Raw genomic sequence first — 13,767 nt, 5'->3', positions numbered from 1 at the left:
GGGGTGGAGGGTGGACTTCTGTTCAGAGGTGAGTTTCCCAGAATCTGATGACCCCTTGCAATCTGGACCTTTTATACACCTGGCCTCCAAAGTTTCCACCAATCAGTAGGACTTTTCCTTGTTGCTGTTTACACTGTTTTCCATACTCCCTTTGCGATTGTCAAAGGGGAAGTTGTTTCTGAAATCTTATGAATCTTTTGAAAGTAAGGGTTTAATCTGTTTTTTAATTGAGAATTACTCATAAAAACTTTGTTTCAGATAAAAGGAAGGCAGTCTCATCATCAGCATCATTCCTGCTCTGACCATCATCTGGTCATATGATAGTTCCTGGTGATCCGGGAGGCAGATAGTTCTCTCTGTCCAGCCTCATGGTTGACTGTATGTAGACTGGGAAATGTCTGTGGGCAGTCGCGTGATGCTGATATGTTCACAGTGACGCATTGAATCTGTGCCCGGCACCAAGCCTATTTACCCACAGAAGTCTGATTCAAGAGTAACAGTGGCTCACGCTTGTAATCCCAGCGCTTTGGGATGCCGAGGCGGGCGGATCACGAGGTCAGGAGATCGAGACCACGGTGAAACCCCGTCTCTACTAAAAATACAAAAAATTAGCCGGGCGTGGTGGCGGGCGCCTGCAGTCCCAGCTACTCGGAGAGGCTGAGGCAGGAGAATGGCGTGAATCCGGGAGGCGGAGCTTGCAGTGAGCCGAGATCGCGCCACTGCACTCCAGCCTGGGTGACAGAGCGAGACTCCGTCTCAAAAAAAAAAAAAAAAAGAGTAACAAGCATCTTTCTGGCTACAACCTATTCCACCTGTGTCTTCCAGTTCTATTAAACTCACTAGGGAAAGGGTGTTTGGCACAATGTGTTCCAAAATGCAGAGCTAGACCAAAGCAGGTGGGTAGAAAAAGTAGTCCACTGGGATTCAGAAAGCATCAAGTGTCTCTGTGATGGTGTTGCAGTTTACCCTGATTTGCCTGGGACTGAAGGGTTTACCAGCATGGGACTCTCTGTGACGTAAGTGCTCTAGATTCGGGCAAATTAAGCGGAGTTCTGGTCCTAGCTTGTTAAGCTTGCTAATTCTAATACTTTTTGTATTTTTTTTTTTTGGTGTGACAGAAAATTGTACATGTGCAGTCGTGACTCGTAAAAAATAGTAATAGTTTTCTTCGCTTTATAAGAGTATTTTAAATCTTGCTTTTTTTTGGCCCTTGTCCAGGGGTAGACCCTCCAGGACAATGTCTAATAGAATGGTGTAGTGTATATCTTTTTATATTCTTTGGATAGAAAGGAGAACTCTCGGTATTTCACAATTAATTACAATGCTTTCTGTCTTTTTTGTAGATTCATTTCATCATAGCAACAGGGCTTGTTCTATTCCTTATTTTCTGAGAGATAGAAAACTGAAAATGTACTGAAATTTACAAAATGCTTTTTCTTTATAAGCTGAAATAATGTTATAATTATTCTGCCTTTTCCAGTAAATGTTATTTTATTCTATGTTTTTTGAGACAGAGTCTTGCTCCGTCACCCAGGTTGGAGTGCAGTGGTACAATCTCGGCTCACTGCAATCTCCACCTCCCAGGTTTAAGAGATTCTCTTGCCTCAACCTCCTGAGTAGTTGGGACTACGGGAGCACACCACCATGCCCAGCTAATTTTTGTATTTTTAATAGAGACAGGGTTTCACCACGTTGGCCAGCTGATCGCGAACTCCTGACCTCAAGTGATCCACCTGCCTCTGCTTCCCAAAATGTGTTATTTTAAAAGTTGATTAATGTTCAAATATTAGCTCAGTCTTGTATTTCTGAAAACAATTCATGTGGTTATGATCATATGTATATGCCACTGGATTTTATTTACTTGTATTTTGTTTAGGATATTTACTATCATTGCATTCCAAAAATATATTCTCCTATTCTTACTCTACCTTCTCTAAGTAAAGAAATATATATATATTTCCTCTACCTTCTCTAAGTAAAGAAATTCTGAATATAGCAAAATTCCTACCCTTCTGTGCCCAATTTGACCTTGATGTGACCCCTGTATTGGTTTTTCTGAAGGCAATTTCATGCCCCATGAAATAGTCTAGCAGTTCTATTGCAGAGCGTGGGCTTGGGGATCAACAGTTCTCTTTTCAACAGGGGCACTAGACTATCCCATGGGTCCCTTTCTGACACACACACCCCATGGGGGGAACTCCCAGGAGATACTTGTAGCCCAGTTGTAGTCTTTCTTATCTACTTTGACAGAAACAATGAAGTCTAGCCCAATTATCTGAAATCTATACTTAAGTCATTTCTACAACAATATTGTATTAATCTAGAGAACTTGAGTGAGGAATTGTCTTTAATCTGCAACTCAAATTATAGGAGGAGGAAATTACATCAGGATATGTAGGTATCACTTAAATTCATTGAGGAGAACCTGGGGGAAAGTGTGATTGGTGGATCACAAATAACAATATAGTGGTATCAGATTATCACTTGATTAACAAACACATAAAACATGAGAGCCCATGCAGCTCTCTAACAACAGGCCTACTGCACTGAGTTTTACATGTAGATTTTTGAAGAGAGTGGAAAGAAAACACTGAGTTTCCTGAGAATATAAGTAGACATGTATGACAGAATATCATAATCGGTTCTTGAATATTATGGCAGAAATGAATGAAGTGAAAGTTTACACTAACATGCAAGAAATATCACTATTTAGGCCCTATAGAGAGATGGCTTTGGACAGAAAAATAAGAGAGATTAGATGCCCTTGGAACTTCAAAGTTACACAAAAAGAAACAGCGCAAAGTTATGCACAGACATCTTAAAATGAATGAATGGCTTCGAGGCTAGCCAAATTTATTCTAGTCTGATAAGGATTTGAAAGTGAATATTTCTTTCTTTTTTTTTGAATTTTATTTTATTTATTTTTTTATTATACTTTAGGTTTTAGGGTACATGTGCGCAATGTGCAGGTTTGTTACATATGTATCCATGTGCCATGTTGTTTTGTTGCACCCATTAACTCATCATTTAGCATTAGGTGTATCTCCTAATGCTGTCCCTCCCCCCTCCCCCCACTCCACAACAGTCCCCGGAGTGTGATGTTCCCCTTCCTGTGTCCATGAGTTCTCATTGTTCAATTCCTACCTATGAGAGAACATACGGTGTTTGGTTTTTTGTCCTTGCGATAGTTTACTGAGAATGATGTTTTCCAGTTTCATCCATGTCCCTACAAAGGACATTAACTCATCATTTTTTATGGCTGCATAGTATTCCATGGTGTATATGTGCCACATTTTCTTAATCCAGTCTATCGTTGTTGGACATTTGGGTTGGTTCCAAGTCTTTGCTATTGTGAATAGTGCCGCAATAAACATACGTGTGCATGTGTCTTTATAGCAGCATGATTTATAGTCCTTTGTGTATATACCCAGTAATGGGATGGCTGGGTCAAATGGTATTTCTAGCTCTAGATCCCTGAGGAATCACCACACTGACTTCCACAATGGTTGAACTAGTTTACAGTCCCACCAACAGTGTAAAAGTGTTCCTATTTCTCCACATCCTCTCCAGCACCTGTTGTTTCCTGACTTTTTAAAGATGGCCATTCTAACTGGTGTGAGATGGTATCTCATTGTGGTTTTGATTTGCATTTCTCTGATGGCCAGTGATGATGAGCATTTTTTCATGTGTTTTTTGCTGCATAAATGTCTTCTTTTGAGAAGTATCTGTTCATGTCCTTTGCCCACTTTTTGATGGGGTTGTTTGTTTTTTTCTTGTAAATTTGTTTGAGTTCATTGTAGATTCTGGATATTAGCCTTTTGTCAGATGAGTAGGTTGCAAAAATTTTCTCCCATTCTGTAGGTTGCCTGTTCACTCTGATGGTAGTTTCTTTTGCCGTGCAGAAGCTCTTTAGTTTAATTAGATCCCATTTGTCAATTTTGGCTTTTGTTGCCATTGCTTTTGTTGTTTTAGACATGAAGTCCGTGCCCATGCCTATGTCCTGAATGGTATTGCCTAGATTTTCTTCTAGGGTTTTTATGGTTTTAGGTCTAACATGTAAGTCTTTAATCCATCTTGAATTAATTTTTGTATAAGGTGTAAGGAAGGGATCCAGTTGCAGCTTTCTACATATGGCTAGCCAGTTTTCCCAGCACCATTTATTAAATAGGGAATCCTTTCCCCATTTCTTGTTTTTGTCAGGTTTGTCAAAGATCAGATAGTTGTAGATATGTGGCATTATTTCTGAGGGCTCTGTTCTGTTCCATTGATCTATGTCTCTGTGGTGGTATCAGTACATGCTGTTTTGGTTACTGTAGCCTTGTAGTATAGTTTGAATCAGGTAGCGTGATGTCTCCAGCTTTGTTCTTTTGGCTTAGGATTGACTTGGCGATGCAGGCTCTTTTTTGGTTCCATATGAACTTTAAAGTAGTTTTTTCCAATTCTGTGAAGAAAGTCATTGGTAGCTTGATGGGGATGGCATTGAATCTATAAATTACCCTGGGCAGTATGGCCATTTTCACGATATTGATTCTTCCAACCCATGAGTATGGAATGTTCTTCCATTTGTTTGTATCCTCTTTTATTTCATTGAGCAGTGGTTTGTAGTTCTCCTTGAAGAGGTCCTTCATATTCCTTGTAAGTTGGATTCCTAGGTATTTTATTCTCTTCGAAGCAATTGTGAATGGGAGTTCCCTCATGATTTGGCTCTCTGTTTGTCTGTGATTGATGTACAAGAATGCTTGTGATTTTTGTACATTGATTTTGTATCCTGAGACTTTGCTGAAGTTGCTAATCAGCTTAAGAAGATTTTGGGCTGAGACAATGGGGTTTTCTAGATATACAATCATGTCATCTGCAAACAGGGACAATTTGACTTCCTCTTTTCCTAATTGAATACCCTTTATGTCCTTCTCCTGCCTGATTGCCCTGGCCAGAACTTCCAGCACTATGTTGAATAGGAGCGGTGAGAGAGGGCATCCCTGTCTTGTGCCAGTTTTCAAAGGGAATGCTTCCAGTTTTTGCCCATTCAGTATGATATTGGCTGTGGGTTTGTCGTAGATAGCTCTTATTATTTTGAGATACGTCCCATCAATACCTAATTTATTGAGAGTTTTTAGCATGAAGAGTTGTTGAATTTTGTCAAAGGCCTTTTCTGCATCTATTGAGATAATCATGTGGTTTTTGTCTTTGGTTCTGTTTATATGCTGGATTACATTTATTGATTTGCGTATGTTGAACCAGCCTTGCATCCCAGGGATGAAGCCCACTTGATCATGGAGTATAAGCTTTTTGATGTGCTGCTGGATTTGGTTTGCCAGTATTTTATTGAGGATTTTTGCATCAATGTTCATCAGGATGTTGGTCTGAAATTCTCTTTTTTGGTTATGTCTCTGCCAGGCTTTGGTATCAGGACGATGCTGGCCTCATAAAATGTGTTAGGGAGGATTCTCTCTTTTTCTGTGGATTGGAATAGTTTCAGAAGGAATGGTACCAGTTCCTCCTTGTACCTCTAGTAGAATTCGGCTGTGAATCCATCAGGTCCTGGACTCTTTTTGGTTGGTAAGCTATTGATTATTGCCACAATTTCAGACCCTGTTATTGGTCTATTCAGAGATTCAACTTCTTCCTGGTTTAGTGTTGGGAGGGTGTATTTGTCGAGGAATTTATCCATTTCTTCTAGATTTTCTAGTTTATTTCCGTAGAGGTGTTTGTAGTATTCTCTGATGGTAGATTGTATTTCTGTGGGATGGGTGGTGATATCCCCTTTTTCATTTTTTATTGCATCTATTTGATTCTTCTCTCTTTTCTTCTTTATTAGTCTTGCTAGCGGTCTATCAATTTTGTTGATCTTTTCAAAAACCAGCTCCTGGATTCATTAATTTTTTGAAAGGTTTTTTGTGTCTCTATTTCCTTCAGTTCTGCTCTGATTTTAGTTATTTCTAGCCTTCTGCTAGCTTTTGAATGTGTTTGCTCTTGCTTTTCTAGTTCTTTTAATTGTGATGTTAGGGTGTCAATTTTGGATCTTTCCTGCTTTCTCTTGTGGGCATTTAGTGCTATAAATTTCCCTCTACACACTGCTTTGAATGTGTCCCAGAGATTCTGGTATGTTGTGTCTTTGTTCTTGTTGGTTTCAAAGAACATCTTTATTTCTGCCTTCATTTCATTATGTACCCAGTAGTCATTCAGGAGCAGCTTGTTCAGTTTCCATGTAGTTGAGCGGTTTTGAGTGAGTTTCTTAATCCTGAGTTCTGGTTTGATTGCACTGCGGTCTGAGAGACAGTTTGTTATAATTTCTGTTCTTTTACATTTGCTGAGGAGAGCTTTACTTCCAACTATGTGGTCAATTTTGGAATAGGTGTGGTGTGCTGCTGAAAAAAATGTATATTCTGTTGATTTGGGGTGGAGAGTTCTGTAGATGTCTATTAGGTCAGCTTGGTGCAGAGCTGAGTTCAATTCCTGGATATCCTTGTTAACTTTCTGTCTCATTGATCTGTCTAATGTTGACAGTGGGGTGTTAAAATCTCCCATTATTATTGTGTGGGAGTTTAAGTACCTTTGTAGGTCACTCAGGACTTGCTTTATGAATCTGGGTGCTCTTGTGTTGGGTGCATATATATTTAGGATAGTTAGCTCTTCTTGTTGAATTGATCCCTTTACCATTATGTAATGGCCTTCTTTGTCTCTTTTGATCTTTGTTGGTTTAAAGTCTATTTTATCAGAGACTGGGATTGCAACCCCTGCCTTTTTTTGTTTTCCATTTGCTTGGTAGATCTTCCTCCATCCCTTTAGGTTTCATTATATTTGCAGTGGATATGTGACTAAACCATTTTACAATAAGGGCTGCTACAAAAATCCTTGGCATGGTATGACTCACAGATTGGAAAGCATGACTTTTAGAACTACTCCATGTCAAGCTTCACATGACACCTGATCTACGGAAGAAGGTGGAAAATCTGTAAACATAGATGAGGCTCACAAGGAAGGATGATGAGATGGTTCAGGAGGAAAGGGCAGATGGTGTAAGAGTCAGTACATTTAGCTTAGAATATTTAGTCAGCATCTGAACCAAGACGATGCATACAAAGAAAGACATGCAAGATGGACTTCAGGAAGAATCAATGTGATAAATTCTAATCCACTGGGAAAAAAATGTTTTTCATTTAAGTTGGAAAACATAATTGCCTAATTTAACAATTGCTAAGTTATTAGAATAAACGATAACCAGAGAAGAGCTCCCTCACCAGGGTATAAAAGGGGACCTAGGGCAAGATTTCCAGATTTTAAAAAATATACCGTTTTGGAAACCCACTTAGAACCTCCTCCCTCTGACACCATGACCAATTCTTGTTGTGGTTCTGTTTGCTCTGACCAGAGCTATGGCCAGGGCCTCTGTCAGGAGAGCTGCTACCACCCCAGCTATTGCCAGACCACCTGATGTGGGACCACCTGATGCTGTCCCAGCTGCCACAGGCCCCAGTGCTGCCAGTGCCTGTGTTGCCAGCTCCCCTGCTACTGCCCCAGCTGCTGCATTTTTAGTTCCTGCAGACCTTCTTCTTGTATCTCCAGCTGCTGTTGTCCTTCTTGCTGTATTTCAAGCTGCTTCCATCCTTGCTGTTGGCAGACGACTTGCTGCTATCCCAGCTGCTGTGTGTCTGGCTGTTGTCACCCTAGCTGCTGTGTATCAAGCAGCTGCTACCCTTTCTGCTGCCAGACCACCTGCTATAGAACAACCTGCTGCAACCCCATCTGCTGTGGCCGTTATGATCACTGAATGTCCTGCTCTGGGTCCATGAACCTTCTTGCCTTTATCCTTCCTTCTAGGCAGAGAGCATCTATTCACAGAACATGTGGACTTCCTGATGTCATGAACTTACAAACAGATCTATGCACTGATTCAGAAAACCCTAGGCTCTATATTATTTATTCTTTTTTATAGGAAACTTTATTGCTAGTGAATCAGAATTTACAGCCAGATTTTGCATCAAATTCTGATTCAAAATACAGAAGTCTTCTCATGTTCCCCTTTTAGCTTTTTTCTTCCTAATGCTTTTCTGCGTGGAATCCATTTTCATGTGGAATTGCCTGATGATCCCCAATAAAACTTCTTAGCATTCAAAGGCACCAAAATTGCTCATCTCATTATTTATTAATAATGAAATGGTCTGTGCATATTTCTATCTCTTTTCCTGCATGACACAGGGGTACATGTTATTAGGGGACCACACAATAGAAAAATTAAACTGGTATTCACCAGTGAGATTTTAATCCAAAATGGAATTCAGTCCCACAGCAGAAATAGGAAAATGTTTACGGGGAGTCTTCATTGAACATAACACATGTAACATGAGACCTGTGAATTGCAATTGCCTCCAAAAGAGAAAGTTCTCAATAAACTACACTCCATGAATTGATTTAAACCAATCTAAATAGTGGAAGCTCCATGTATAGAATAGTCCATGGACTCCAGAATTAGAGTTTTGGCTGAATTCTGTACTGCACACCAACTATGGCCTTGGATATGTCTCTTCAACTCTCTCAAATAGGATTGCTTTTCTCTAGAGAAAGGATCACAATACCTACCTATTAAGATGTTCATAAAGAAAACCTAGGCAATACCATTCAGGACATAGGCGTGGGCAAGGACTTCATGTCTAAAACACCAAAAGCAATGGCAACAAAAGCCAAAATCGACAAATGGGATCTCATTAAACTAAAGAGCTTCTGCACAGCAAAAGAAACTATCATCAGAGTGAACAGACAACCTACAGAATGGGAGAAAATTTTTGCAACCTACTCATCTGACAAAGGGCTAATATCCAGAATCTACAATGAACTCAAACAAATTTACAAGAAAAAAACAAACAACCCCATCAAAAAGTGGGCAGAGGACATGAACAGACACTTCTCAAAAGAAGACATTTATGCAGCCAAAAAACACATGAAGAAATGCTCATCATCACTGGCCATCAGAGAAATGCAAATCAAAACCACAGTGAGATACCATCTCACACCAGTTAGAATGGCCATCATTAAAAAATCTGGAAACAACAGGTGCTGGAGAGGATGTGGAGAAATAGGAACACTTTTACACTGTTGGTGGGACTGTAAACTAGTTCAACCATTGTGGAAGTCAGTGTGGCGATTCCTCAGGGATCTCGAACTAGAAATACCATTTGACCCAGCCATCCCATTACTGGGTATATACCCAAAGGACTATAAATCATGCTGCTATAAAGACACATGCACACGTATGTTTATTGCGGCACTATTCACAATAGCAAAGAGTTGGAACCAACCCAAATGTCCAACAACGATAGACTGGATTAAGAAAATGTGGCACATATACACCATGGAATACTATGCAGCCATAAAAAATGATGAGTTCGTGTCCTTTGTAGGGACATGGATGAAACTGGAAAACATCATTCTCAGTAAACTATCGCAAGGACAAAAAACCAAACACCGCATGTTCTCACTCATAGGTGGGAATTGAACAATGAGAACTCATGGACACAGGAAGGGGAACATCACACTCCGGGGACTGTTGTGGGGTGGGGGGAGGGGGGAGGGACAGCATTAGGAGATACACCTAATGCTAAATGATGAGTTAATGGGTGCAGGAAATCAACATGGCACATGGATACATATGTAACAAATCTGCACATTGTGCACATGTACCCTAAAACCCTAAAGTATAATAATAAAAAAAAAAAAAAGATGTTCATAAAAACTCAATAAATAAAAGTTCATGGTAGGCAGATGAAAGCATGCTCCCTTTTACTTCCAAGTAGCCTCATAGGTATGTCTGTGTGTGTCTGTGTAACTTTTTATTTCAAAATAACTATAGATTCACAAAAGTTTGGGAAAGAAAAGCAACAAAGTTCCATGTACTCTGTACCCAGGTTTCCCTGATGATTACATCTTACATAACCATAGCACATATCAAACTCCAGAAATTGACCTTGGTACAACCCACAAAACTTGTTCAGATTTTATCAGTTTTACATGCACTTGTGTGTGTGTGTGTGTATGTCTCTGCGTGCAGTTCTATGCAATTTTATCATGTGTATAGATTTGTGTAACCATCACCACCATCAGATACTGAATTGTTCCATCTCCAGAAGGCCACATCTCTTCCTCCAAGTCATCATCCACAACCCCTGGAAACCCCTATTCTGTTCTCCATTGTTATAATTTTATTTTAAGAATAAAATATAATATGGAATTGTATAATATGTAATCTTTGGTTGTTGGCATTTTACCGTCAACAAAATTCTCTTGAGATCCTCCAAGTTATATTAACAGTTTATTCCTTTTCATTGCTGAGTAGTATTCCATATTGAAAGGTGTCTTAGGTGTTTCAAGTTCAGATTTATTTATTTAGAAAAATGTATTGAGGCTTCCCACTTGCAGGTGAAATTTGCCACTTTTTAGTTGCAAAACATTCTGTCTACTTCTAGTATTCTTGGATTTAGTAGATTCTACTGTATTTAAAAAATTCTTCATACTTAAGGCTTTAAAAATGTTCATAATAGGCCAGACATGGTGGCTCACCCCTGTAATCCCAGTACTTTGGGATGCAAAGGCAGGTGGATCACGAGGTCAGGAGATCAAGACCATCCTGGCTAACACGGTGAAACCCCGTCTCTACTAAAAATACAAAAAATTAGCTGGGTGTGGTGGCACACACCTGTAGTCCCAGCTACTCAGGAGACTGAGGCAGGAGAATAGCTTGAATGCAGGAGGCGGAGGTTGCAGTGAGCCAAGATCGCACCACTGCACTCCAGCCTGGGCAACAGAGCGAGACTCTGTCTCAAAAGAAAAAGAAAAAGAAAGAAAAAAAAGAAAAGAAAAGTAAAAAAGAAATGCCGGGCGCAGTGGCTCATGCCTGTAATCCCAGCACTTTGGGAGGCCGAGGCAGGTGGATCACAAGGTCAGGAGTTCAAGACCAGCCTGGCTAACATGGTGAAACCCCGTCTCTACCAAAAATACAAAAATTAGCTGGGCATGGTGGTGTGTGCCTGTAATCTCAGCTACTTGGGAGGCTAAGACGGGAGAATTGCTTGAACCAGGAACTGGGAGGTGGAGGTTGCAGGTAGCTGAGATTGCACCACTGCACTCCAGCCTGGGCTACAGAGCGAGACTTCATCTCAAAAAAAAAATAAATAAATAAAATAGAGAGGGGGTAGAAAACAGATCATAAAGGGAGACAGCACATGGCTGAAGGGGACCAAGTCCCTCACAGCCTTTCCAATGAACAGACGTGAGCCACCGCGCCCGGCCTGGAGACCATTACCTTTTTTTTTTCTTTTTTGAGATGGTGTCTTGCTCTGTCTCCCAGGCTGGAGTGCAGTGGCGCGATCTTGGCTCACTGCAACCTCTGTCTCCCAGGTTCAAGTGATTCTCCTGCCTCAGCCTCCTGATTAGCTGGGATTACAGGCCCATGCCACCATACCTGGCTAATTTTTGTATTTTTAGTAGAGACAGGATTTCACCATGTTGATTAGGATGTGGAGACCATTATTCTAAGTGAAGTAACTCAGGAATGGAAAATCAAACATCGTATGTTCTCACTCATAAGTGGGAGCTAAGCTATGAGGATGTAAAGGCATAAGAATGACACAGTGGACTTTGGGAACTCGGGAGATAGGGTGGGAGAGGGGATGAGGGATAAAAGACTAAACACTGGGTACAGTGTACACTGTTTGAGTGATGGGTGAGCCAAAATTCTCAGAAATCACCACTCAAGAAATTGTTCATGTAACCAAATGCCACCTCTTCCTCAAAAACCTATTGAAATAATTTTTAAAAGTGAATATAGAACTTTAATACACAGTTTTTCAAAGAAGACATAAGAATGACCACCTGGTACATGAAAAATGCTCAATATCACTAATCATGAGGGAAATGCAAATCCAATCCACAGTGAGTTACAACCTCACACCTATGAGAATGGCTATTACCAAAACGTCAAAAGTTAACTAGTGCTGGCAAAGATGTGAAGAAAAGGGAACCCTGGCATGGTGTTGGTGGAAATGAAAATTGGTATAGCTATTATGGGAAACAGTAGGAATATTTCTCAAAAAATTAAAAATAGAGCTGCCGTATGATCCAGTAATTCCTATTCTGGGTATATATCCAAAGGAAACTAAATCAGTATTTCAAAGAGATGGAATTCTCATGATGCATGGGAATTTATTTTATTCCTGTGTTGATTGTAGCTTTATTCATAATAGCCACGATGTGAAATAATCTAAGAGCCCATCACTGGAGGAATGGATAAAGAAAATGGATAAAGAAAACATATTGACGTAAATGAATATGTGTATATATATATATATATATGCACACACATGTACATAAAATGGAATACTATTAGCCATTGAAGAAGGAAAACCAGCCCCACAGAGCATACAGATGAGGGACCTGTACCTTTTAGTACAGCTGATGTCCACAGCCAGTGTCCCCCAAGATGCTCTAAAACTGAGTCTCGGAAATTTGTTTCTGGAGAAAAAGAAAAATCAAAATTTCATGACTTAGTTTTCCACCTTAAAATAGTTCTGTGCTTCCCATCAAAAAGTATAGAAAATGGGTCAGGATTCAAAGTACAAAGCATGGGGAATGAATATGTCCTGATCATATTTGTGTTTTCACGCCAGTGGTCAACTGTTTCACATTCAAGCCTTCACTGCCCATCTGAATGAGCCCTCAGACTGAAAAGCAGCTTTATCCTCTTGAGTCACTAAAAAGAGTTATGGGCCTGTAAGAATCACACGGACTAGAGGGAAGACATAATGTGTTAAGGAAAATGAGGCTGCAGCTCATAGTACCTACAAGCAGATGTCATGTGGCAGCTCCAGGAGGAAGCTACAGTAAGAGAGACACAGGAGGTGGTTCAGGAAGAGCTGACATGAGGAATCCTAACACATCAGGGAAATGAGATAGTGTTTCCCACCCACGTGGACAAAGTTAATCAGAAAAACAAACTTGCCTAATTTGATAATTGCCTATTTATTAGGAGAAACAACAACAAGGAGAGAGTGCTGCATCTGATGACATCAGCCCTTAGCAGGGTATAAAAGAGGATCTGGGGCAAGGAGACTTCCGAACCTTCCAAATCCTCCCTCCTGGAACAAATCTTCCAAACCCTCCTTCCTGGAAATCCACCCAGAAGCTCCACCCCCTGACACCATGGTCAGCTCCTGTTGTGGCTCTGTCTGCTCTGACCAGGGCTGTGGCCTGGAGAACTGCTGCAGCCCCAGCTGCTGCCAGATCACCTGCTGCAGGCCCCAGTGCTGCCAGTCTGTGTGCTGCCAGCCCACCTGCTGCCGCCCCAGCTGCTGTCAGACCACCTGCTGCAGGACCACCTGCTGCCGCCCCAACTGCTGTGTGTCCAGCTGCTGCAGACCCCAGTGCTGCCAGTCTGTATGCTGCCAGCCCACCTGCTGCCGCCCCAGCTGCTGCCAGACCACCTGCTGCAGGACCACCTGCTGCCACCCCAGCTGCTGTGTGTCCAGCTGCTGCAGGCCCCAGTGCTGCCAGTCTGTATGCTGCCAGCCCACCTGCTGCCGCCCCAGCTGCTGCCAGACCACCTGCTGCCGCCCCAGCTGCTGTGTGTCCAGCTGCTGCAGACCCCAGTGCTGCCAGTCTGTATGCTGCCAGCCCACCTGCTGCCAGCCCACCTGCTGCAGGACCACCTGCTACCGCCCCAGCTGCTGTGTGTCCACCTACTGCCGCCCACCCTGCTCTAGTGGCTCTTGCTGCTGA

General features: G+C 41.4%; 1 protein-coding gene across 4 annotated transcripts; it reads left to right on the top strand.

Moving 5' to 3' along the window:
• Positions 1-7,333: 7,333 nt before the first annotated feature.
• Positions 7,334-13,767, top strand: LOC129469867 (keratin-associated protein 4-2). Of its 4 annotated transcripts, none has more exons than XM_063629845.1 (3): positions 7,334-7,384; positions 7,565-7,686; positions 13,278-13,767. In XM_063629845.1, exons 1-3 carry the CDS (start codon positions 7,334-7,336, stop codon positions 13,765-13,767), a joined length of 663 nt encoding a protein of 220 aa, XP_063485915.1. The 4 variants fall into 4 exon arrangements, with proteins under 4 accessions (XP_063485915.1, XP_055113008.1, XP_063485916.1 ...); XM_055257033.1 differs by lacking the exons at positions 7,334-7,384; positions 7,565-7,686 and having other exon boundaries at positions 13,192-13,286; positions 13,362-13,616; positions 13,692-13,767; XM_063629846.1 differs by lacking the exons at positions 7,334-7,384; positions 7,565-7,686 and having other exon boundaries at positions 13,192-13,301; positions 13,362-13,767.

Source organism: Symphalangus syndactylus, chromosome 20 (genome assembly GCF_028878055.3).
Source record: "Symphalangus syndactylus isolate Jambi chromosome 20, NHGRI_mSymSyn1-v2.1_pri, whole genome shotgun sequence".
Taxonomy (NCBI): domain Eukaryota; kingdom Metazoa; phylum Chordata; class Mammalia; order Primates; family Hylobatidae; genus Symphalangus; species Symphalangus syndactylus.
This window is presented reverse-complemented; position numbering and strand designations above follow the sequence as displayed.